At 39.7% G+C, this 26,951-nt stretch overlaps 1 protein-coding gene across 1 annotated transcript in view; it reads left to right on the forward strand.

The window, feature by feature from the left end:
• LOC128565620 (steroid transmembrane transporter SLC22A24-like) overlaps window positions 1-19,577 on the forward strand; it is a 52,536-nt gene extending 32,959 nt beyond the window's left edge. The window contains 4 exon segments of the mRNA XM_053562212.1: window positions 14,775-14,989; window positions 16,720-16,828; window positions 17,569-17,772; window positions 18,838-19,577. Of these exon segments, the coding sequence (XP_053418187.1) occupies window positions 14,775-14,989; window positions 16,720-16,828; window positions 17,569-17,772; window positions 18,838-18,898 (589 nt within the window). The 3' untranslated portion in view covers window positions 18,899-19,577.
• The last annotated feature ends 7,374 nt before the right edge of the window (window positions 19,578-26,951 follow it).

Consider the following 26,951-nt stretch of genomic DNA (forward strand, 5'->3'; position numbering starts at 1 on the left):
CTCTGAAAGCAGTGTGTCAGAATCTTTGGTGATGTTTGGGAAATTTTCTTTTATAATATTCTCTAGTATGGCTTCCATTCCTCTGGGGCATTCTTCTTCCCCTTCTGGAATTCCTATAACTCGTATGTTGGAACGCTGCATAAAGTCCCATAATTCTCACAGTGAACGTTCTGCTTTCTCTCTCTTCTTTTCTGCCTCTTTTACTATCTGAGTTATCTCAAAAACTTTGTCTTCTACCTCTGAAATTCTTTCTTCTGCATGGTCTAACCTGTTGCTGATACTTTCCATTGCATCTTTAAGTTCCCTAATTGACTGTTTCATTTCCTTCAGCTCTGCTATATCCTTTTTATATTCTTCATATCGTTCATCTCTGATTTGATTCTGTTTTTGGATTTCCTTTTGGTTATTTTCCACTTTATTAGCAGTTTCCTTCATTGTTTCCATCATTTCTTTCATTGTTTTCAACATGTGTATTCTAAATTCCCTTTCTGTCATTCCTAACATTTCTGTATAGGTGGAATCCTCTGCAGTAGCTACCTCATGGTCCCTTGGCGGGGTTGTTCTGGACTGGTTCTTCATGTTGCCTGGAGTTTTCTGCTGATTCTTCCTCATGAGTGATTTCTTTTATCTGTTTCCTTGCCCTAATTTTCCTTTCACTTCCTCTTGCTCTTTAAGTTCTTGTGCCTGTGGACTAAGGTTTACAGGACCAGAAGGGTGAGAAGGTTGAAGAGCAAAAAAGGGATGAACGAAAGGAGGACCGAGTGATAAGAAAAAAAAGAAAGATAGAGAAAGGAGAGGGGGTGGGGATAAGGAATATTGACAAAAAGAAGAGAGGCACAGAAAGAGGGAGACAGGGCAATATAGGTGTACAGTAGGGTACTTTGACACAACCTTAAAAAACCCCACCTTCTGGGGGTGCCCAGTTGGGTGGTTTCCTTGAGGTCAGCAGCTCTTTGCTAACCTGATCAGACACAGTACCCCACCTCCACCAAGTAGAGAGGAAAGACAAAAATGCTATAAATCAAACCAAAACAAGCAAACAGAAAACTTTATGGGGATAAAATTGGGTGAAAAACCAAATGATAGCGGTAGAAACACTAGCAAAAATGAAGTTGTAGTTATTAAAAAAGGCAGCAATGGGAAATTATAATTAAACTAGAAAAATTGAGAAAGAAAAAGGGATCTGTATGGAAAAGATTGAAATTAAAAAACAAAAGAACATCAACAACGTCAAAATAAACAAACAAAAAAAAACAACCAAACAAAAAAAAAAGAAAAAAATACACAGCCAAAAACAAAGCAGTTTGTATATGTTATTGAATATTGTCTGGGCAACACGTGGTCTTCTGGGATATGAGATGTTAGTCACAGTTCTGATACGACTGGAGGCTGCTGATTTCTCAAACCCCAGCAGATAGACACCCTAAATCTCTCTTCAGCCCACTTCAAAGGCACTTTGAACTTGTAAACTTGCTGAGCAGAAGCTTTCCCAGCTTTCTCGCTGGAATCACTGCTGAAGTGGCTATCCACTTACCCAGTGTGCCAAAACCGGTCTCACTCTGCCCCTGAGGGTTAGGGCTGCAAGGCGGCTCAGTCCCCACCCTTAGGCTACTTGGTTGCTGATTTACAAGCTCCCACCCGTTTCTAGCTCTGCGACCCTGAGGGCGGAGCTTGCTGGGGCAGATCACTGACAATGGTTCCGTGTGACCCACCGCCAAACCCTATTAGCTCCGTCTGGCTCAGCGGCTCAGACTGGGGCCCTAGACAACGGCCAAAGTTCTCCGCACTCCCGCTCAGGCCTTCCCCAAGGCAGTTCAACTCAGTGCCAAGTCCAAGGACATCAAAACAGTTCACAGGTAAGGCCTTTCTGGTTTGCAGTCTCGCTGCTACTGAACTTACAGTTGTGGGCGGGTTTAGACGGATTGAACACACGCGACCACTTGCCGGTTTTCCACTGTTTTAGTCCTCCTCTTGGGGTCCAGAAGTCTCTCGCTGACTCCCTGTATCCTCATAGGAGTCATGATAGGCAGTTCCCACCAGCCAGAGATGCCTGGAGTCCTATCTCCCCAGACTCACGGTGCCCAGATGCAAGGAAGCTGTTACTCGGCTGCCATCTTGCTCTGCCCGTCTGAATCATACTATTTATATACCTTTTATATATAAGAAATTCACAAATTTTGTTTTGTATAGCTTTAATTTTATTTTTTGAGTATAGGTTATTTTCCTTTATATAAATATACCAAAATTTATTTATCTAGTATTTCTGATGAGTATGGACTTCTTACATGGAGACAATTATGAATTCCTGGGATTAAGGCATGAGTATGTATCTTCTCTATAGTAACCTACCAAAGAATATTCCAAAATGGTTGTACAATTATACACTCCCATTATCAAGTATAAGAGCTTTGGTCATCTCATACTGGCACATATTAGCACAGTCTGTATATACTAATAGAAGAAGATATAAATTTGCATTTTCCTGATGACTGATGATGCAGACTTTCCTGTCTTGACTGGACTTTGCCCATTTTTATTAGATTGTCACTTTTTTATTCATGTCTTCTTTACATAATGCTTGATGTTGTGTTTTGATGAACTATTTCTCAATTTTCATGAAGTTTACCAATCAGTATTTTTTCTTTTAAGATGAGTAATTCAGGTATCCTATTTCAGAAATCTTTGCTACACCACATGTATAAAGATATTTTCTTGTTTTCTTCTTAAACATTTATTCATCTATCATGTTTGTGCTGTCAATGACCTATGTCAAATTAATTTTTTGCAGAGGGTTTGAGATTGGGGTCAAGGTTTTTATTTTTCAGATGCATTGTTAATTTGCTCACCACCAGTTAGTGAAAGACCATCGTTTCCCTATTTGGTTTCAGAGGTAATGTTGTTATTAACCAGCCAACTGTATATGAATATATATACTTTTGGACTTTCTGTTCTCTTTATTTCTATTTTTGCCTGAAATGTTTTAGTTGTTTAAGAGAAAATGTATTTAGGTCTGAAAATTTCAGGGGAAAAATTGTTAATTATATATTCAGTTTCTATACTAGATGTAGGACTACTGAGAATTTCTACTTCTATTTGTGTTTTTCCAAGTTGTTTTCCAGAAAATTGCCCACTTCTTCTAACTTGTCTAACATTTTTAGCATAATATTATTCACAATATTCTCTTTATTAGGTGATTGTGAAATATAAAGCAGTTTCTCTTTCTTAAAACTGATATAGATAACTAATGTTTACATATATATATATTTTTGTTTGTTTGTTTGTTTTTGGAGACAAAGTCTCAAGCTGTCACCCCGGGTAGAGTGCTGTGGCGTCACAGCTCATAGCAATCTGAAACTCTTGGGCTTAAGTGATCCTCTTGCCTCAGCCTCCCAAGTAGCTGGGACTACAGGTGCTCACCACAATGCCTGGCTATTTCTTTGGTTGTCGTTGTCATTGTTGTTTGGTGCGCCCGGGCTGGATTCAAACCCAACAACTCTGGTGTATGTGGCTGGCACCTTAGTTGCTTGAGCTATAGGCGCCGAGCCATGTTTACATATTTTTATGGATTTGTCTTGCTAGAAGTTTCTGAAATTCAATAATCTTTTCAAAGAAATAACTTTATATACACTGTTGTATTCTTTGTATTTCATTGATTTCTGGTCTTTATTATTTCTTTTGTTTCAATTTACTCGAGTTTCTGTGTGCATAGCGGCGTGTGTTGTGTGTCTTTCAGGTAAAAGAGCTTAATTCACTTCTTTTCAAGCTATGATCTTTTGTGATAAATACTTGTAAGTATGAAGGAAATATAAAGTTCCCTGTTAGCATTAACAAACCTGTATCCTTTATATTTAAATAAATTTTATTATGTATATTTAAGGCATATAACATGATGTTCTGAGGTACATTAAAAGATAAATAGTTATTATAGTAAAACAAATGCACATATCCATCAACTCATACAGTTAACCATTCCCATGTGTTTTGAGATACTGTATCTTAAATCTAAATCAGTTCAAAATAATTTCTAATTTATGATTTGGATCCTGTATGACTCATTGGTTTATTATAAATATTCTTGTTCATTTCCAAATACCTGTGGACAATCTAGTTATCATATTTTGCCATGTGTAATGCAAACCTTTTTGCCCCAATTTTTGAGGGAATAATAAGAATGTGTATTATACATGGGTAGTACTAATTCCATAAACATATAAATGCTTTTAATTCTTTTATTTATTTTTATGTGTTAAAAGTGTAACTTTAGAAAGCAAGAACAGTATCAGTATCAAAATAATACCCTGGAATATGGTAATTGGTTTTGTTGAACTTACAGTGAGCTTCCAACAAAGAGCAACATGTTTCTCTTCATACACTTTAGGCGGGAGCTAGCAATCTAGCTGGTATTTTAATTATTAGAAAATCCCTTGGAAAATGTTTTGACATTTAAGCTAATGGCAATTAAATATACCCTGTAAGCTTTAAGCTAATAGCAATTAAATAGCTAAAAAGCATGGCAACATGCAGAGGGCTTCTCCCTCTGAGGGAGTCAGGTTGTTCTGAGGAATTGCCCTGGCAGTTCCACCTGCCGCTGCCCTGGTTTTTCTTCTCCTCCAAATGCCACCACTTCAGCAGCCTTGAAGGGCCACCAAAAGGCCCTGTCGCCCTCCTCTCTGTACATGATGTCCCCCCCACTTCCTCTACGCCCCTTTTGTTTTCATGGAAAGAAAAGCAGCATCTTGGTAGTGACTACTGTCCTCTTGCCAGCCAATCTTGGCTGCAAGTCTTTAGTAAGACCACTAAGTTTTATATTCCCCTGTGCACATGTATGCTCTTCAGTTAGTTCCAGTTTAATAGCAAATATATGTGCAGTTTGTTTTTCCATTTTGAGGGATACTTTGAATGAAGATCCTTTTCATTTTGGGGACACTTCAGAAGGATAATTGTCTCCAGTTTCATTCCAATTTTCTGAAAAAAGCATAAGTTTATCCTTTTCTTAGGGCTGAGTAGTGCTCTGAAGTACACAGATAACACATTTTGTTAATCCACTCATGAACTGATTTGTACTCGGATTGATTTCACATCTTTGCAATTGTGAAATGTTGTGATAAATATTCCAGTGCATGAGACTTTTTAATAAAATTACTTTTTTTCCTTTGGCTAGAAGCCCAGTAGTGGGATTGGTGGAATGAATGGTAGGTCTATTTTAGGTCTTTGAGTAATTTCTAAACTGTTTTGCATAGAGGTGGTAAGAATTTGGAATCTTAGAGGTATTCCCTTCTCTCTGCATCAACATCAGCATCAGTTGTTTTTGAACTACTTCTTTTTTTTTTTTTTATTGTTGGGGATTCATTGAGGGTACAATAAGCCAGGTTACACTGATTGCATTTGTTAGGTAAAGTCCCTCTTGCAGTCGTGTCTTGCCCCCCAAAGCTGTGGCACGCACCAAGGCCCTATCCCCTCCCTCCTTCCCTCTCTCTGCTCTTCCTTTCCCCACCCCCCCTCCTTCTTTCTCTCTCTGCTGTCCCCTTCCACCACCCCCACCATGACCTTAATTGTCATTAATTGTCCTCAGATCATAATTGAGTACATAGGATTCATGCGTCTCCATTCTTGTGATGCTTTACTAAGAATAATGTCTTCCACTTCCATCCAGGTTAATACAAAGGATGTAAAGTCTCCATTTTTTTTAATGGCTGAATAGTATTCCATGGTATACATATACCACACCGTGTTAATCCATTCCTGGGTTGGTGGGCATTTAGGCTGTTTCCACATTTTGGCAATTGTAAATTAAGCTGCAATAAACAGTCTAGTATAAGTGTCCTTATGATAAAAGCATTTTTTTTCTTCTGGGTAAATGCCCAGGAATGGGATTGCAGGATCAAATGGGAGGTCTAGCTTCAGTTCTTGGAGGGTTCTCTATATTTCCTTCCAAAAAGGTTGTATTAGTTTGCAGTCCCACCAGCAGTGTAAAAGTGTTCCCTTCTCTCCACATCCACACCAGCATCTGCAGTTTTGAGATTTTGTGATGTCAGCCATTCTTGCTGGGGTTAGATGGTATCTCAGGGTGGTTTGGATTTGCATTTTTCTAATAATTAGGGATGATGAACATTTTTTCATGTTTGCTAGCTATTCGTCTGTCTTCTTTAGAGAAGGTTCTATTCATCTCTTTTGCCCATTGATATATGGGATTGTTGGCTTTTTTCATGTGGATTAATTTGAATTGTATATAGGTCCTGGTTATCACGCTTTTGTCTGATTGAAAATATGCAAATATCCTTTCCCATTGTGTAGGTGGTCTGTTTACTTTGGTTATTGTCTCCTTAGCTGTACAGAAGCTTTTCAGTTTAATGAAGTCCCATTTATTTATTTTTGTTGATGTTGCAATTGCCATGGACATCTTCTTCATAAAGTCTTTCCCCAGGCCTATATCTCAAGTGTTTTTCCTATGCTTTCTTGAAGGATTTTTATCATTTCACACCTTAAATTTAGGTCTTTTATCCATCTTGAATCAATTTTTGTGAGTGGAGAAGGTATGGGTCCAGTTTCATTCTCTTACATATGGTTATCCAGTTCTCCCAGCACCATTTATTTAATTCTTTTTAGAGACAGAGTCTCACTTTGTTGCCTTTCGTAGAGTGCCGGTGGCATCACAGCTCACAGCAACCTCCAGCTCTTGGGCTTAGGTGATTCTCTTGCCGTAGCCTCCTGAATAGCTGGGACTACAGGCTCTTGCCACAACACCAGGCTATTTTTTTGTTGCAGTTTGGCTGGGGCTGGGGTTGGAACCCACCACCCTTGGTATATGGGGCCAGTGCCCTACTCCCTGAGCCACAGGTGCCACCCTCTCAGCACCATTTATTGAATAGGGATTCTCTCCCCCAGTGTATGTTCTTGTCTGGTTTATTGAAGATTAGGTGGCTGTAAAATATCAGTTTCATTTCCTGATTTTCTATTCTATTCCAAATATCTGTATCTCTATTTTTGTGCCGGTACCATGCTGTTTTGACCACTATAGCCTTGTAGTACAGCCTAAAGTCTGCTATGCTGATGCCGCCAGCTTTGTTTTTATTACTAAGAACTGCCTTAGCTATATGAGTTTTTTCTGGTTCCATACAAAATGAAGAATTATTTTTTCCAAGACTTGAAAGAACAATGTTGGTAATTTATTTTTTAATTAATTAATTTTTTGATGTTGGTATTTTAATAGGAATGGCATTGAATCTGTCTCAGTCCCTGCTTTTGGCGCTGTTCACAGTCACTAGATCACTCACCTGAGGTCTCCCAGCCTGGGTCTCACTCTGGGACTCTGAGGGTGGAGCCTGCAGGGCAGCTGTCCCACAATGACTGCGTGTGACCCACAGCCAAATAATGATGGCTCTGTTCTGGCCCAGTGGCTCAGTCCTGGACCCTGGAGCATGATTAAAGTTGCCGGCACTCTCACCCAAGGTCTCCTAAGGTAATTCAACCGAGTGCCCAAGTCCAAAAAAAAAAAAAAACATAACCCATAGGGAAGGCCCTCCCTGTCTGCAATCTCACTGCTGTTATAGCTATTGTTGTGGCAGCTGCACACACAGCCTCAGACCAAACGCAACCACTTGCCACTTCTCCATTGCTTTTGTTCTCCCCCTAGGGTCCAGAAGTCTCTTGCTATCTCCTTGTGTCCCCAGAGGGATGTTTCTGGGCAGAGCCCACAAGCCAGAGGTGCCCGGAGTCTTCTCTCCCCAATCTTACCACGCCTGGTTGCAAAGAAGCTGTTACTCGGCTGCCGTCTTGCTCCTCTGTGATTTCTTTTTAAAAATTATTTCTTCCTTTATTTTTTATATTGGGTTGATATGAGGGTACATTCAATTAGGTTACATTATTTGCATTTGTAAGGGAAAGTCCAAAGTCTGAGTTGTAGTTTAGTCTTCACCCAGGAGGTGGGCCATGTACTTCTACATTGTACCCAATAGGTAAGAAGTTACTGAACTCACTTTCCACATCCCTCTTCTTGTATTTGTTTTTTTTTTCTTCTCCTATGGAGTGTAGTTATTGGTCTACTGTTTTCAGATTAGTACAAGTACAGGGGATGCTTTCTTTCCAATTCATGAGATACTTTACTTAGGAGAATGCTCTCCAAATCCATCCAGGTAAATACAAAAGATTCAAGGTCTTCATCATGTTTTACACTTGAATAGTGTTCCATGGTATACACATACCACAGGTTATTAATCTATTCATGGGTTGAGGGGCACTTGGGTTACTTCTGCATCTTTGCAATAGTGAACTGAGCTGCTATAAATATTTCAGTACAAATGTCCTTATGATATGATGATTTTATTTTCTTCTGGGTAGACACCTAGTAATGGGATTGTGGGATCAAAGGGGAGGTCTACTTTAAGTTCTTTAAGGATTCTCCATATTTTTTCCCCAAAGTCTGCACTAGTTTGTAATCTGACCAATAGTGCATCAGTGTACCCCTCTCTCTACACCCTTGTTACCACCTGTAGCTTGGGGATCTTGTGATGTAGGTTACTCTCACTGGGGTTAGGTGAAATCTCAAAGTGGTTTTAATTTGTAACTCACTTATGATTAGGAATGATGGGATGATGAGCAGTGTTTCATGTATTTCTCAGTCTTCTTGGGAAAGGTTCCATTCACATCTCTTGCCATTGATTGATGGGATTGCTTGCTCTTTTCTTATTGATTTGCTTGAGTTTTTCTATTCTGGTCACTAGTCCTTTGTTAGATTTGTCACATATGATTACTTTCTCCTATTCTGGAGGTTGTCTATTTGTTTTATTTATTGTGTCCTTCATTGCATGAAGTATTTTAACTTGGTCGGGTCTCATTTATATATTTTTGTTGTTGCTGCATTTGTTAATGGAGTCTTCTTCATGAATTCTTTTCCAAGGTTGATATTGTTAAGAGCTCACACATTCCTCTAGGGTTTTTAGCATTTCATATACTAGATTTAAATCTTGTATCCAGAGAGAGTTAATTTTTAAAGTGGCAGGTCCAGTGTTAGCCTTTTACATGTGGTACCCAGTTCTCTCAGCATCATTTATTAAATAGGGATTCTTTTTCCCTAGTGTAAACTTTTGTTTAGTTTGTTGAAGACAAGATGGTGATAGGAAGCTGATTGCATCTGTAGGTTCTCGATTCTGCTGCATAGATCTATGTCTCTATTTTTATGCCAGTACCATGCTGTTTTGATTACTAAAGCCTTGTAGTATAACCCCAAGTCTGGTAATATGATGCCTCAAGATTGGTTTTTATTTCTTAGAATTGCACTGGGTATTTGGTTTTTTTTTGATTCCATATGAATCAAAGAACTATTTTTTCACATTCTTCAAAGCATGATGGTGGTGTTTTTATGGGAACTGCATTAAATCTGTAGGTTGCTTTGGGCAGTCCAGACATTTTACCAATGTTGATTCTTCCCCATGAGCTGGTTATGTTCTTCCATATGTTAACATCTGCTATTTCTTTTCTCAGGGTTTCATAGTTCTTTCTGCAGAGATTCTTCACATCCTTTGCTAAGTATGTTCTAAGGTATATCAGTTTCTTTCAAGCTACTGAGAAGGGTATTATGTCTTTGATTTGAGTCTCAGCTTGACTGTTGTTGGCGTATATGAAGACTACTGATTTGTGGGCATTGAATTTATATCTTGGGATGTTACTCTATTTCTTGATCACTTCCAGGAGTCTTATGGTTGAATTCCCTGGGGTTTTCTAAGTATAAGATCATAAAATTGGCATAGAGCAAAAGTTTGACTTCCTCTGCCCCCATTTGGATGCCTTTCATATTATTCTCTTGTCTGATTGCACCGGCTAGAACTTTGAGCAGCATGTTGGATAGTAGTGCAATAGTGGGCATCCTTATCTGGTTCCAGTTCTAGTGAGAAAGCTTTCAGTTTTACTCCATTCAGTATGATATTGGGTGTGGGTTTGTTATAGATAGTTTTTTATCAGTTTAAGAAATGTCCCATTTATGCCTATTTTCTTAAGTGTTCTTATGAGAAAAGGATGTTGAATTTTGTCAAATGCTTTTTCTGCATCTATCGAAAGGATCATATGGTCTTTGTTTCTGTTTCCACTTATGTGGTTAATTTACATGTATGGTTTGTATATGTTTAACCAGGCTCACATACCAAATGAAGCCCACCTGATCATGATGTATAATTTTTAAAATGGGTACCCATATTCTGTGGACTAGGATTTTATTGAATACTTATGTGTCTATATTCATTCATTAAATTGATGTGTACTTTTCCTTTTTTTGTTGGCTCCTTTCCTGGTTTTGGTATCAGGGTGATATTTGCTTTATAGAAAGAGTTTCCTGTTTCTATGGAGGAAGAGGGTTCCTTTTTTCTCAATGTTTTGAAATAGGTTCTGCAATATAGCTCCGCTTTGAGAGATTGGTACATTTCTAGTATAAAACAGGTCCAGGACTTTTTTTGTTGGAAAGCTTTTTGTTGCAAATTTGGTGCTTGATATTGGTCTGTTTAAAAGTTCTATTTCTTCCTGATTAAGTGTAGGAAGGTAGTGTGATTCTAAGTGTTGGTCTATTTCCTCTATGTTTTAGTTCTTATTCTTTTATATTTGTTGAGGTTTGATTTGTATCCTAGGATATGATCAACTTTGGAGTATGATCCACGAGCAGACAAAAAGGACATATGTTCAGTATTCTTGGGGTGGAATGTTCTGTATATGCTTGTTAAGCCCATTTGTTCTAGAGTCATTGTTTAACTCCACTATTTCTTTGTTTAGTTTCTGTTTGGAGTATTTGTCCACTTCTGTTAGTGGGGTTTTGAAGTCCTAGGCTATTATCTACTGTAGGATATCATATGGTTCATACTGGTGTTCATTTTACACATCTAGGAGCATTTAAGTTGGTTGCATAAATATTAGGATTGAAATGTCTTTTTGTTGTATTGTTCCCTTGACCAGTATATAGTATCTACCTTTGTCTTTCTTTACTTTTGCTGCTTTAAATCAATTGTATCTGCAAATAGGATTGTGACTCCTGGTTTCTTCTGATTTTCATTTGTCTGAAATATTGTTTTCCAATTCTTCACCCTGAGTCTTGTCTTTCAAGGTTAAATGTGTTTCCTGAAGACAGAATATACTTGGTTTGTGCCTTTTTAACCAGTCAGCCAACTTGTGCCTATTCAATAGGGAATTCAAGCCATTCCCATTCATTGAGAGAACTGACAGGTATGATTGGATTCTGTTCATCTTGTTTTGTGGAGGTCTGTTGCCTAGTTTTATCATTTGGGTACTGTGGTAGATAGGCTTTATCCTTTAGTGTCCAGGGGTGTTTTCTGTGATAGTGGTCAATTGTGATGATCTATGTGTAGTATGGTTCTGAGGGCTTTCTGCTGGTCTTGTAGTGGCAAATTTCCTCAATGTTTTCTTGTCAGAAAATGATTTGATTTCACCATCAAATATGAAATTTAATTTAACAGGAGACATAATTTTAGGCTGAAAGTTGTTTGAGAAGAGTAAAGACAGGTGACCGCTCTCTTCTTTATCATTAAGTTTCCTCTGAAACTTGAGCCACCGGCAACTTTTATTCTTTTCCTGCAAGGTAGTGCCCCTTGGGCTGCTTCTATGCTGCTGTCTTCCTTTCCCTCCAGCTGTGTGAATTATGTTGGGACCCACAACTTAACATCTGAGATGGTAATTGGTGCTTGTGTGTAAGAATCAGTGACACCCTCTTTGATTGGGTCAGTTGATGGTGCAATGGGCTGTACAGTTGTTCTTCCTGTTAGTTCTTGCTTGCAGGAAAGAGACAACTATAGAGCTGTTCTTTGGTGCATATAATTAGGCATTAGCCTCTCAGAAGAAGGACTTGAATGCCCCAGGCAGTGAGTGGGGCCCTGAAGCTCCCAAGTGATAACTTGTTCTCCACTACAAAAGAGGTGGGTGGTGGGGTGATCCTGAGTGGGGTAGATCAGGCAAGTCTGCCTCCAGGGTCCACAGACATAAGTCTTAGAACTGTCTGGCAAAGATGAAAATTCAGCTCTCAGGCCTCTGGAGAAGGCTTCAGGGGAGGGGCATATAGCAGCCCCATCCACCTGAAAGTCTTCTAGTGAGGAAGGGGCCATTGCCAATCACTGACTGGTTCTAGGAGTGATTTATGCTTCCTTCATTCTTCCCCTACTTGGAGAGACTCCTGCTGTACTTGGTTGTAAATAGGCACACACATTCGCCATGCTCACCAGCAATGGAACATCAGGCTGGGAACATCCTTGTGCATGGACCTACCTCAGTTCAAAGGTATGGTTTTCCTCTAGGGGATGGGTGCTCCACCAGTTTGTTGCAGCTGGAACATACAGTGATTTCCCCAGTTTGTTCTGCCCATGTGGGTCCCTCTGTCTCTTGAGTTTAGCTCTCAATTTTCCCTAAGGTTCTCACAAGAATCCCCATTGAGTCTTGGGGGAAAAGGATCTATCCCTATGTATAGCTTGCTGCCAGGTGTCTCTGGGGAGTGTTGGTGGGAAGGGAACTCCCAGACCTGCCACCCTTAGGTCCACTACAGATCCTCAAGGGGAAAGGTGTGGGCCACTTTCTCTGTGGAAATCTCACACTGAGGGTGCACCAGCGGGCTGCACATGGCTGCTTGAAAGTTTTGGTTCAATGGCTCCTCTTAGCTTCACTGAGTGGGAGAGCAGGAGAAGAAGAGTTGAAATGGAAGAAAAATGGCACTCCAGTTATCCCAGTCGTTTTCCCTGGAAGGAATCCCCCACAAAATGTCCAAACTCTGGGATATACAAGTTCTCTGGGGTTCAATACAATCTGAGTTGGAAAGCATCTTTGTGGGAACAAGCGATGTGAAAATTACAGGGCGAGAGCTCCTTGGGGTGGAGAGAAGAGTGGTATGGATGGGATGCAGTATGATATCCTATCTCTTTGCTCATGGCTGTGGAAACATGGCTCAAACCCCAGTGTTGGATGCATGATGCTTTATTTTCAAGTGGACCACTGATCATTGGTTGCAGGTGCATTTGGGCTTATGGGGCTTTGTAAGGTACTGAGCAGCTTGGCAGCCCACCAGCCACCAGAGGAGAATGAGAAGGATAAATAGAACACCTGTCTATCACCTACATTGGTCTATGAGCTTATCCAAATTATGTTTCTGTCCTCCAGCACCTTTCCCCACTGAACTACACCTTCGCTCTTCCTATTTCTCCTCTCCCCTATCTGAAACCCCTCCTTCCTTCTGGGAGGATTTGGCAATTCTTGCATATTTGTTTAAAATATGAATTTTCTTTTTTCTGTCAGCTTTATCAGAATAATTAACATTGAATAATGAGAGCACATGGGGTCTGATCATAAAAGAAGAAAAAACTTTCCTCAGCCCTTCTCACCCTTCTATTGAACCTGTGCTGTGGTTCGTTCCCTATCCCCAGGTGAAACCTCTAACAAGCCACAAACATATACTTTCCTTGTCAGTAAAAAAAACCTCCCATCTTTGCACACACAAGAATAGCCTCATTTAGTGATGAATATATTTCAGTTAAGTAAAAAAATTATACCTCAGATCTTCATTCAGAGTTGGAGCTTCTCTGTGTCCCTAGTTTGAGCTGATCTTGGAAGCACTGGGGGTGGATAAAGCAAGAAGGTATTGTGGGCTGTTCCTCCATCTGGTCAGGTTGTGCTTCGTCTTCACTCCTCTAGGCTGTGGGCCAGGTTTCCAGATTCTTTTTTTTTTTAGGTTTCCAGATTCTACACACTCAGAGTAGGGGAAGGAGAAGACCTAACTGGATGGGAAGGTCTGAGCCTTGGTAAATGAGGAAGCTGGACGTGTAGTTGAAAAAGCAGGCTCCTTTCCCTGGGTGCTTCTGTGTAAATCCTCTGGAGGCTTTACTGGAATCCTTTTGCCTCTCACTCTATTTTTACTGGAATCCTTTTGCCTCTCACTCTATTTTTGCATTTCTTCTAGCTCCTGCAGGCATTTTCCATCCAGAACTTGCACATTTGTTTGTATATTGCCCTAATTTTGGCCACTTTTCTCTCCCCAACCTTATTTTCTCCTTCCCTCTTTCCAAAGAGGAATTAAAGTGAATCCAGATCACCTCTCTCTTCAAGAGCATATATTATAAATATATCCATGAATCCTTGCCTTGTATTTCTGGAGGTATACTCGGTTGCCAGTTTCATTATTTCAACTCCTATGATTCAGGCAAATAACTAACTGCTTCTTGCTCTTAGAGTACTTAAAAAATGTTAGGCCACTACTATACTCAAATCCAGAAAACACATGGCAAACTCTTCCCTGTTAGTGTCTGTCCTGGCAGTCTCACTCACTAGGATTAAGATGAAGTTTCAAAACAGGAGCTGAGAAAAAAGACCCACACAGTGCTGAACTGCTACACAAAATTAGATTTAGATTATAGATTGGTATAATCTAATCCTATGTCCAATTCTTCAGGGAAGTGATGAACTCAGATTTCATATTACTTATTCTACAAGGCTGTGTGTGTAACTTTCACTAGAGTATGTATGTATTTGTAAACTCTTTCTCAGAGCCTCAGGAAAAGATCATGACAATGAACAGTCCATTTTAACATTGTTTCACAGTAATTTTATGTGAATTTAAAGTCATTGTCTTAAAAAGAAATATTGTCTGATACAGAATAAACCTATTTCTTCAACACTGATCAAATGTCACCTTGGCCAATATTATCATCAATTGGTAATAATAGTGAATGTAGGAATTACTTTCAAGGTCTTGCAAGCGGTTTTTAGGCTAAATCTCATTAAATATGCCTTTACTCCTTCAGTTTGATGACGATTGTGCCCTATTATGGCCTGATACTCAATGTGGAGCACTTGGGAAGAAATGTCTACCTGTTCCAGGTTCTCTTTGGTGCTGTCACACTCATAGGCAGATTTTTTGCCCTTTGGACACTAAATCATATGGGTCGTCGACTAAGCCAGATGTTGCTTATGTTCCTAGTAGGACTGTCCATTCTGGTCAACACCTTTTTGTCTCAAGGTAAGAGAGACGGGGATTTGGAGAAGGAGTGTGTTTCCCTGGTCCTCAGGAGTTGCATTGGTCTTAATTACCTGATGCCAAAACAATGGCCATGCCATTGAAAGCCAAAATGTCCCCTGAAGTTAAAATGAGGGTGTGGAACTGAATCTGACAAGTCGTTGGTAGGACATGGGCTCTCACTGAACCAACATCAGCAAGGAGTGGTTCACACACAGGGTTAACTTCATCCAAGATGATTCTAGGTATCAGCTCCAATTATGCTTAACAATTTCTTTACAAGAATAACTAAACACATAGTGTTCGTCTACTCATCATTTTACCAACAACCATGGAGGAGCTAGGCACTGTGATTGTATCCCAGAGTAGAAACATGATGCTCTTACCTCTTCTATCTTTGGACTTTTTGCAATTTTTAAGGCCTTCCTAACTTGTCCATTTCTCATTCCCATGTTTTCACTTTTGGGTTTTATATGAAATCACCATAAAGGTAATGCTTTTGTAGAAGAGGATTCCTTTTTTTCTTTATTTGAGATACTATCTCATTATGTTGCCCTCAGTAGAGTGCCGTGGTGTCACAGCTCACAGCCACCTCCAACTCTTGGGCTTAAGCGATTCTCTTGCCTCAGCCTCCCAAGTAGCTGGAACTACAGGTGCCTGCCACAATGCCTGGATATTTTTGGTTGCTGTTGTCATTGTTGTTTAGCAGGCTGGAGCCGGGCTTGAATCCACCAGCCTTGGTGTATGTGGCTGCACCCTACTCACTGAACTAGGGGCTGTGAACTTGTAGAAGAGGATTCTTGACTTCCATGAAATGAAAATCCCTTGTTCTCAAGCAGAAAAGAAGTGTATGGAAGGAACAAGGGATGAGTCTCATCTTAATACGTGTCTTAATCTTTTTTATAGTATGTCCCTAAACAAGAATCAGATTAAGTAACTGATCCAGCCTCTCCTACAATTTGTTTTCCCAAACTAATAGAATGACCTTATTCAGTGATAACAGAAACTTCAGTGGTTACCATGCTCTACCTATCTCCCATGGGAAGCTGGGACATATTTTGTAGGACCCCAGACTGGTGGGCTCTACTAGTTCTTATGCAATGTTGTTGCCTTATAAGGAAGCCCTTTCCTTTGTTTTAATCCTATTTTGGTTATTATTATTATTATTTGAGTGCCTTTTGGAATTATCACTGTCAGTGGTTCTCAATATGACATTGCTTCCAACTAGGAGAATTATTAGGTTGGTAATCCTGACTCATCACTCTAGAACTTCTGTCTGTTCACCTTGTTCATTCCCAAATCCACCCCATCCTTTTGTTTCTATAAGGTGCAATATCTGTCCTATATCATAATTTCTTCCCACATGTGCCTTATAAAATTTTCCCTTATAATACATGTTTTGTTCTAGGCTGTATAGAAAGTGCAGAGAAAGTATTATCCAGAAAAAGAAAACAAATACTTCACAACTCATATGCCCATCTTCATTAGCAATACTCAAATATGCAGGGGTAGTTGAAGCAACTGATTTAGAGATTCTCATGTAATGTTTAAGCTCTAGAATTCTACAGCCTGCAATTCTTACTTTATCCACCACCCCCAACTCAGGTATGTTGCAGTTTGTCTTCCACATATTCCACACTTGCAAAGTCCTGCAACAGAATCTTTCTGTAAGTACTTAGGGGTTGATATCTTCAGCCAAGATCTCCTGACTCTTAATGTCTTTCTCTCTGTAGAAATGCAGATGCTACGTGTGGCTCTAGGGACTTTGGGAGCTGGTACTCTTTCTGCTGCTCTTACCAGCTTTGGTGTCCACAGCTGTGAGCTCATCCCCACCATAGTCAGGTACAAGAGCAACAGTCTGGTTTCAAAACAGCACTTTGTGAACACATTAACATTTACTGTAGAGAAAAACTGACATGATTTAGATGTCAAAGGAATGAATTATAAAAGAAATAAAGATAGCAACCAATAACCAGCAATACTTAAAACTAAGTTCATTCCTCGCTATATACCAAGTCCTTTACTACATCATCTCATTTTTTTTTTTTTTTTTTTTTGAGACAGAGTCTCACTATATTGCCCTTGGTAGAGTGCTGTGGTACTACAGCTCACAGCAGCCTCAAATTCTTGGGCTTAAGCAATTCTCTTGCCTCAGCCTCCTAAAAAGCTGAGACTACAGGTGTCCACCACAACACCCGGCTATTTTTTTATTGCAGTTGTCATTGTTGTTTAACTGGCCCGGGCCAGGTTCGAACCTGCCGGTGTTGGTGTATGTGGCTGGCTTCATAACCCCTGTGCCATTTGCACCAAGCCTGCATCATCTCATTTAATCTTAACCACCACTGAATTGGTGCTATGGGTATCTCTATTTCAATAATGATGAAATGGGGGGTTAGAGTAGTTACCAACATAGTACCTTTAAACAGTTGAGACCAATAAAGTTGAATGTCACAATTAAGAGCTCATTGTTAAAGCCCATGTGTTTAATTACTGTGTTGTATTGCTCCCATAGTGACTAAAGATGACAAATTTATGTGTACAGATGTGCAGAAGATCTTTTTGTCTTTTATTTTCAACCGAAGGTCAACAGTTGGAGGGATCAGTATAGTGTTCAGTAGAATTGGGGCAGCACTGTCTCCTTTGCTGATGATCCTAATGAGGTATTCTCCCCACCTACCCTGGATTACCTATGGAGTCTTCCCTATTGTTGCTGGCCTCATTGTCCTCCTCCTCCCAGAAACCAGGAACTTGCCTCTTCCTAACACCATAGAAGATGTGGAAAATGAGTGAGTAAATCCTTCACCTGTAATCTGAGTGGGGAGTGGCTGTGTGCTATAGTTCTGTGATAATGAAGGTCAGGATCATTTGGGGCCCTCTGTCCATATAGGCTCAAACCTGGCTGTTTTATATTTGGACCCATACCCTTTAGTTCAGTGGCAGCCTCATCCCTATCCACATGGCTGGCTCCCCTTGAGGCTCACAGACCATTTCACACAATCAGCTTTAGTGGTAAAAAGGTCTAAGATAGCCCTATTGTTTAATGGCACATACTCTTGCCCTTATGGGAAGCACACAGTCCTATTGGCTTTTTCATAAATCTGCTAACATAAATGCCTCATTCTCATCCTCTGATTTTATTACACATTGTCCCAGTAGGTGGTGGATATATTGTTGGGATTGCTTCATAGATAACCATAGATTATTGCTTCAGTGAAGGAAGAATTGTGGCACTGGAGCATGCAGCAAGATCTTCTATGCAAAGAAAACAATGTATCAAGAGGGTGTAGCTCTTGTTGGGAAAATTGAGAGATAAATGAGAGACTTTTGTCAAATTTGGTGCCACAGGCAATAGAAATTTCAAGGAGAGAGTAATTAAGAAAAGAAGAAAACAATTAAAAGTGTAGAAAAATAAGAAAATAGCTTTAAGAATTTTACTTCATACTTTGATTTCCAAAAAATGTTACTGTTCATAAGTCTAAAGAGACAATGGTGAGAAAAGCAATATTCAAGTGTGCCCTGGTGTCAGAGTCTTTTCTTTTTTTATTTTTTATTTTTATTTTATTTATTTATTTTTTTATTGTTGGGGATTCATTGAGGGTACAATAAGCCAGGTTACACTGATTGCAATTGTTAGGTAAAGTCCCTCTTGCAATCATGTCTTGTCCCCATAAAGTGTGACATACACCAAGGGGTGTCAGAGTCTTTTCCAGCAGAATAGTGTCAAAATCCAGAAGGTTTTGCGTTACAAAGTTGGTGGATAGAGTTTTAGTTTGTTCTTAGGCATGCAGGATGTATATACTTATTCTTTCTTTTTTGTTTCTTGATTTTTATTTTGGCTTTTTATTTTTCAGCAGAAAAGAAACAAGAAATGTAGAGCAGGAAGACACTTACATGAAGATTACACAATTTTAAGGAGCTCTCAAGACTTGATCCAAAGCAGAGAAAAATAAGGAGGAAAAATCAAGATAACTAATATAAATCTACGTAACTATTCTAAAATATAATGGATAGTAATTCCACTAAGTGATAGTTTGCTTTCAGTAAGAAGTTTCAAATTTCAAAATTCATCTAGATATTATTAAAAACCAAGATGATTTATGAAAAAAGAGCATCGTGGAGTGATGATGGGGCTGACTCAGGTATGGTGAAGCATATGCTGGATGCTATTATAAAACTACAGTCACCTAAACAGTAAAAGCCAATACATCCTCCAATTATAGCCATTCCAGAAACACACATAAGTATGTATAAACATTTATTTATCAAAGTTTTGGCACCAAGAATTACTTATATATCATGATAGATTATACAATTAACATTATTAATTATCTCTTTGGAAATAAAAAGTTTATGAGAATGGTTTTCTGTTAAGGGCAAAATTATGTTTTTTTCTTCATGTTATTTCTGACTTCATATTTTAAACTAATACAAATCATTTAAAAGTATAAATATAAAATATTAAAGGACAATTGACATGTTAAATGATTTCTAAATGTATACATAGATTTGTGTGCCTATTTAATACATATTAATCATAGAAAATTATACTTCAATACAAAAATGGGCAAAGAGCAAGAACAAGTATGTTTCAGGGGCAAAAACCACATAAATAATAAATATATAAGAAAATGAAAGTATATTCATATTTAATGGTGAGCAAAATAATATATACTAAAGTGAAATACCAATTTTCATTTGTCAAAGCAACAGTGATTTTGAAATGTTCTATTCATTCTCATAAGGCAAAGATGCAGTGGCAAAGATATACATACAATGCTGGGGGTAGTATGAAAGAAAGCATGATAAAAAGCTGTTAAAAAATCAATGTGCCATATTTATCAAAAGTTTAAATTTAATTTTTATTCATTCACTAAATATAGAACTTGTACAACCTACTGTACTAGTTCCTGTCATCTACCAATAAAGCTTCCTTTCCAATCCACATTCCCTTCTTTTTTTAAGCTTCCCTATTGTGATTCAGAAATTAGCTTGTGCTATGGACTTGGTAATGTTTCTTTATGAGTTCCACCTAAAATTTTAAGGTCAAACATCACTTAAAAGTGAATCTCACACACTCTAAAATCAATCCAATGACAGCTAACATTTGTTGAATCGAAGTACTATAGGCTGGTTTGTACACTTCCTGTTCTGAAAAATGTAAAAGTAAGAAGCAAAAACCACATTTCCACATTAATTTCCTACAGATATATTTTTTAACTACACCGAGGCATTTTTCTTGTCTCATTTTTATGTCTCAATGGAACACAAAGAAGATTTCTATATTTGAATTGTGCTATTGAAGAGCTTCCATCTCATCTAATATCAAGATAACACTGTAATACAACTTTGTTTTCTAAGCAATGCATAGAATTTTGAATTAAGATTAGTATTTAGTAGGTCGTGCCTGTTTGAAAAGACAATTTCAAAGATTAAACATGGAGAGCTGCAGAAGATGACTGACTACAGATATCAGTTGCCATATTGTACCAGAGGGAAGAAAAAATTTCCTATAGAGGAGAGGTGAAAATGGAAACAGCTCTGGTGTTAGTTCAGGGGAGAAAGATTCTGGAGCCTGCTGGTGACTTCAGGGAAAGGAATAGCAAAGTTGAACAACAAGAAAAAAAGGTATTGACAGAAATCTAACTTGGAGAAGCTCAGAACCCAGTGAAAGCAGTAGTTGGGGGTTTTGTTTCAAATTCTCAGTGGACTGCTTGAGGCTCCAACTCAGCTGCAGTCATTGACTTGGGACACTCTTGAAAATAAAGCACTGGACTTTCATAGTTCATCCCACTTATATTACCCCTCTGTCCACCCAGGGAGCTCCAGCCCTACAGTTTTCACATCACCTGTTTGTACACAGACAGCTCCCTATTCCTGCTTAGATAGCTTGTGTGATCCCAGAGCTCAGACATTTCATTTGGGCTTCTTTCTAGGGAGAGAGATCAGAAGAAATGGCATAACCTTTTTTTTGAATTCAGGGTCTTTTCCTTACCAACTCCTCTCCTGCCCACTATAGGTGAGAGGGGCCCTTGAGCCAAGACTTTCAAAAGTGGCCTCATGCACTTGTATGGTGTGCCATCCAGTGTGAGTTTCCCACAGAGAGAAGGGTCACACATTTCCTCTTGAGGACCTGCAGTGGATCTATGGGTGCTAGGTCTGGAAGTTTCTTGCCCTCTAACACTCCCTAGGAACGCCAGAGAATGAGACAGGCAGGGCGTTGGCTCCTGTTCCACAAGTACTCAATGGGGTTGCTTGAGGGCAAAAAGGAATGAATTGAGAGATAAACTGGAGATGTGGAGAGGCACACATAGGAAGAACAGACAAGAATGTGCACTGTAGATCAGAGTTGCATTGAGCTGGTAGAGTACTCATCTTCCTGCCGGAAGACCACACCTTGGGACTGTGGCTGGTCCATGAGTGAGGCAATTTCCAGCCAGGGGCCCCATTGCTGCTGAGCACTGCAAATTCTGGAACCCGTTTACATTCAGACACTGGAAGGAATCTCTAAAGTCAGGGGAAGTGAGAGGGTGGCAAAAATCACTTCCCATAATCATTCACTAATTTGCAGATAGGCCCTTCCTTACTAGCAGACTTTCTGGTTTTGTAGGGCTTCTCTATCATCCTTCCCCAAGGTTTTCTCCATCTGCCTTGGAGGTGATCTGCGATCCTTACTGACATGGTTCTGTGACTTCTGTCTCTGGAGCCTGGAGGCAGGTTCACTTTTTCTGCCTTCCTCAGCTTTGCCCCAATCATTCATTTGTGCAGTGGAAAACAAACATTATCCTGTGAACTTCAGGGGCCCTCAACACTGTCCAGGGCAGTCAAGAGCGTCTTCTGACCAGCCAAAGCCTATTATAGGCACAAAAGAACAACTCTGCAGTTAGCTCTTTCCTGCAAACACCAACTTCTGACAGGGAGAACAACTGGACAGTCCATTATAGTACCATTTACTTATTCAGTCAAATGGAGTGTCACTGATTCTTACAGGCAACACCCACCATCTCAGATATTAAAGTGGACGGTCCAAAACAATTCAAACAGCTAGAGTGAGAGGAAGATAGCTGTGGGGTAAGATAGAGTCCTTAGGCTTCCTCACACAGGATTTTGCCAGAAGGTCCTATGTTTTCCTTATATAGCCATAACTACATAATGATGTCAATGATGCCAAACTACTGTTTGGTGCTTTGCCACTGTTGTTCCCTTGGAAATACAAATGTACAGGACTTTCCACTTTCATAGACGTCCTATGCCTGCTCAGCAGTGCAGAGAGCTATATCAAGGTAAATTATACCTGCCTTTGGCTCCTCAGTTCTTTGGCTTTAATACATATGGTGCAGACCTACCAGGTATTGACCTCTTCCATTACAATTGGTGTAGTTAGCAGTATATGTCTCAGGCAAGTATGAAGCTTTCTGTACTCCCAAGAGTGAGATAGAAGGGTGGCCTACATTGAGTGTGTGGTACTCAGTGGTGAACCTATTGTCTGCCTGGGTTTCACTTCCAGGAATGGACTGAAATGGATGGGACTCCATAGTAGGTATCTGAATTCTCCATACCTTTGGGGAGATTTTTGAGAAAAAGAGTGCCTATGTGGCTGTTGGGGCTGTGGGTCGGGTGTTTCTTACAGCCCTGTGAGCAGAGACAGAAGTAACTCTCCATGAGGCAGCTCATGTTTGTGAGCTCTAAGAAGAATTGGTGGAGGAGTGACAGCACCATCTGGTACTGGAAGAGACTAATCACCTCTTGGTTGGGGAACAGTTGAAATGGCAATGGTGCAGCAAGACCTGGAGTTGTGTGGAATCTTTGGCTATCCTGATGGTAGATGCCTCTAAAGAAGAGGAAGGAAATGAAGTTCTGCATTTTGGGGTGTGACTGGTGGTCACCCAGAAGGTGAAAACCCATCAATCTAGGGTCTGGGAGGATGCCCCACTTTGCCCCTCAGGTGGAATCTTTCTCCTTCTGTCCATATTATATACATAGATGGAATTGGTGGGATTGGAGAAACACTTCAGACAAAAGCCTAATGAGAAGCTAGCTGCCTGGATGTTGTGGTTGTGGAACTTGGGAGTGGATGCTATTGTTTTAGATGAGAAAGAAATGGAAAAGTTGGCTTCAGTGACTACCCACCCTTCTTTGCAGCAGCATCTCCAAAATAGCTGCTGGTATGGTCAGGGCACCCACTTAATTAGATTAGGTGATGGCTGTGGGTCTGCATAGTGTGGGTCAATGACAGAGACCTGCCTGGATCACTAAGCAAGTGACAGTCATATTTGGAACTGCAATAGGTTTTACAAAAGTTGGGCATGCATAATGCCATATTTAATTTTTATGCTCTGGGTCCTGATTATGAGCAGCTCCAGGCTATCTGAGCCAGGCTAGTGTTCCCAACACATGTGTGGATAAGGAAGCAGGCCTAAGGAGGGGGTACTCTAGTTTATAAGGAAAGGGGGGATGGGCTGTGGCTGCAAGCTGGTTGGAGTCAAATGTCTTTCTATTCTGCCAGGCAGGAAGGGGATTCCAGAGGAGGAAACACCAAGGTGTAGGAAAGCTGGGTCTCTGGTCCCTCATGGAACTTATCTGTGGAGTTAGAGATCCTATTGTTTGCGCTCATGGAAAGCTCCCAGTGGAGGGAGGGCTCCCCTTTACCCTTCTATTTACCTCTGGGCTCTTCCAAATCTGATCCACTCCATAACTTTTCTCTGCTCTCTCTCTTCCTCTTTCTCATCTTGGTCCTTATAGTTTCTATCAGTGGGGTTGCTGAATGTCTATTTCTTCTCCCTGTGATTTACCCTCACCCCCCAATTTCAATTGCTCCCAGTTCACTTAAGTCCAATATTCCTCCTTCTAGCAGGGACAGTGTGATGAGAGCTGCCTCTAGTCAGCCATCTTGCCCCTCCTTCTGCTCATGTGAATAATCTTAAAACAAAGAGTTAGTTCATGCCATTACTTAAAAAACTATATGTTAGATAATTGATTATTTCCTATTAGTTTATTAGGAGGGCCATCCTATCACTAGGCTTCATCTGGAACCTAAAATAAGCCTGAATAGCCAAAGTATTCTAAAGCAAAAAGAACAAATCTGGAATTACTGCATTACCTGACTTCAAATTATACTACAAGGCTATGGTAACCAAAACCAGCATGAGATTGGTTTAAAAGTAGAGACATAGGCTAATGGAACAGAATAGAGACCCCAGAAATAATACCATCTTCTTACAACTGAATGATCTCAGGTTAAGTAGACAAAAACATACCGTGGGAAAAGAAAGCCACTCTGAAAATTGGATAGCCACATGTAGAAGAATAAAACAGGACACCTATCTCTACAAAAACTAATTTAAGATGGATAAAAGATTTAAATCTAAAGCATCAAACTAAAAAATTCTAGAAGAAAACATAGCAAAAACTCTTCCGGAAGCAGACATAGTCAAAAAATTTATGACTAAAACCCCAAAAACAAACATGACAACAATAAAAAATAAATAGTTGAATTGCTAAATTAAAAAGCGTCTGTACAGCAAAGGAAATAACAGAGTGAACAGGCAGCCTGTAGAATGGGAGAAAATATTTGCAAAACATTTGCTAAAGGGCTGATATCAAGAATCTATCATAACTCGAAAATTAGCCTATGTGCATTGTGTCAGCACAAGGAAGTCTGAGGGAACCTGGATTTTGCCAAAGAGAACCAAAATCTTTGCCAAAGATTTGCCCCTTTGGAATGCCTGGCCTAAACTACACTATGCTCTTAATACCAGCAATGTCCTTGCTCAGTCCAATTCTAAAGGCCTCAGAGCCAGGGAAGACCAGGGTGTTACACTCAATCTGAGGGTGAAAGCCTGAGATCCAAGAGATCTTGTGGTATGAATTTCAGAGATCAATGTCCAAAGACTCTGGAGTTCTGACATCCAAGGCAAGAGAAGAAAAGTGTTCCCCAGTTCCTATAGAGAGAGAGAAATGGGCCTTTTCTCTGTTTTTGTTCTAACAGGACCCCAGCTGACTGGATGGTCCCTACCCACACTGAGGGTAAATCTTCCTCATCTAGTCCTTTCAGACTCATGCACTCATCTCTTCCACACATGCCCTCTTTCTAGGTTTTCTTTAATCTGGTCAAGTTGACACATAAATTAACCATCATGCTGTGTATTTCCAGATTCCCTTGCCAAGTAGATTGTGGCTAGATTCAAGCAATAGGAAGGAAATGATGGAAGATTGGGGAGCAGAAGATGGGAGAAGCCCCCACAGCTTTAGGCAGCACCTTCCTCAGTGACAGTGTCTCCTCTGTTGTTATAGCTCCCACCATCTAGCCCATTCCTTCTAGATTCCTCTGGGTGCCTCTGAAGCTGAGCACAGGTAGCACCAATTCCTAGATTTATTCTTCAGTTCTTGTGGTAACACCTTCTTGCTATTGCTGATGTCTCAGTTGTCATATCATTACTAGTTTGAACCTATGTAACTTAATTCCCCATATTAAATTCTCTCTGCTGAATACGAAGTACCATGTAGTTTTTATCATTAGACACTAATTAACTGGACTGTTCACTGTTTCTTTGTTCAATGTTCCACTATTATTAATTTGGCACTTAGCTATGTTAACTAATGTGATGAAAATGTGTCAAACGATCTATGAACCAGGTGTATGGTGCCCCACGATCATACTAATGTACACAGCTATGGTTTAATAAAAAAAAAAAAAACATTTTCGAAGGATTCTTCAAGATCACGAGGAAGCACATGAACAAAGAAGACTGTGTTACTTTACTAGACTTGTATTTATATAGTGAGGAAATAGAAAAAAAAATATATGGCTGGTGGTGCTAAGTAGTGTGCAAAAAAATAAGCAAGATATAAAGATGGTTCATGAGAGATAGTGTCTGGATTAATATTTAAGGAGAATGCATAGGGAAGGCCTGTCACATGTGGTAACATTTTTTTTTTTTGAAATGCAAATCAAAAACACCCTTACATCATCTAACCCCAGTGAGAATGACCCACATCACAAAATCTCAAAATTGCAGATGCTGGCATAGATGCAGAGAGAAGGGAACACTTTTACACTGCTGGTGGGACTGCAAACTAGTACAAACTTTTTGGAAGGAAGTATGGAGAATCCTCTAAGAACTCAAGCTAGACCTCCCATTTGATCCTGCAATCCCATTACTGGGCATCTACCCTGAAGAAAAAAATCTTTTTACCATAAGGACACTTGCACTAGACTGTTTACTGCAGCTCAATTTACAATCGCCAAAATGTGGAAACAGCCTAAATGCCCACCAACCCCAGAATGGATTAACAAGCTGTGGTATATGTACACCATGGAATACTATTCAGCCATTTAAAAAGATGGAGACTTTACATCTTTTGTATTAACCTGAATGGAAGTGAAACACATTCTTAGTAAAACATTACAAGAATGGAGAAGCAAGAATCCTATGTACTCAGTTCTGATATGAGGACAATTAATGACCTAGTACATGATGGGGGGATGGAAAGCAGAGAAAGGGAAAAGGAATGGGGGGTCACAGGGTGTGGTACACCTTTTGGGGGAGGGACACAAGTATAAAAGGGTCTTTATCTAACAAATGCAATCAATGTAACCTGGTTCTTTGTACCCTTGATGAATCCTCAACAATAAAAAAATTAATTAATTAATTAAAAAAAATTAGCAAGAACACTAGGTGGTGCACTAGTGTCATGAAAAAACAGCCACTAGATGAGATGGAAACTTCTAAATGAGATGGTCTGGGTGGATTTTGTAATTGTGGTTTTTTTTCAGCTGGTTGCAATGGAAATCAGGTCTGGATTTCCAAGTTTGCTGCCTGAGTGTTGATGCTTGGGGAGGGGTGTGGTCACAGGCCTGAGGAATACACTGAATGCTCCAGGGCAATGTATCCCAGTTCTGTGATCAGTCTGGGCACTATGTAGTTTTTCTGAGCTCATGTGTCAGTGATCCAAATGCTACCTGGAG

Source organism: Nycticebus coucang, chromosome 14 (genome assembly GCF_027406575.1).
Source record: "Nycticebus coucang isolate mNycCou1 chromosome 14, mNycCou1.pri, whole genome shotgun sequence".
NCBI lineage: Eukaryota > Metazoa > Chordata > Mammalia > Primates > Lorisidae > Nycticebus > Nycticebus coucang.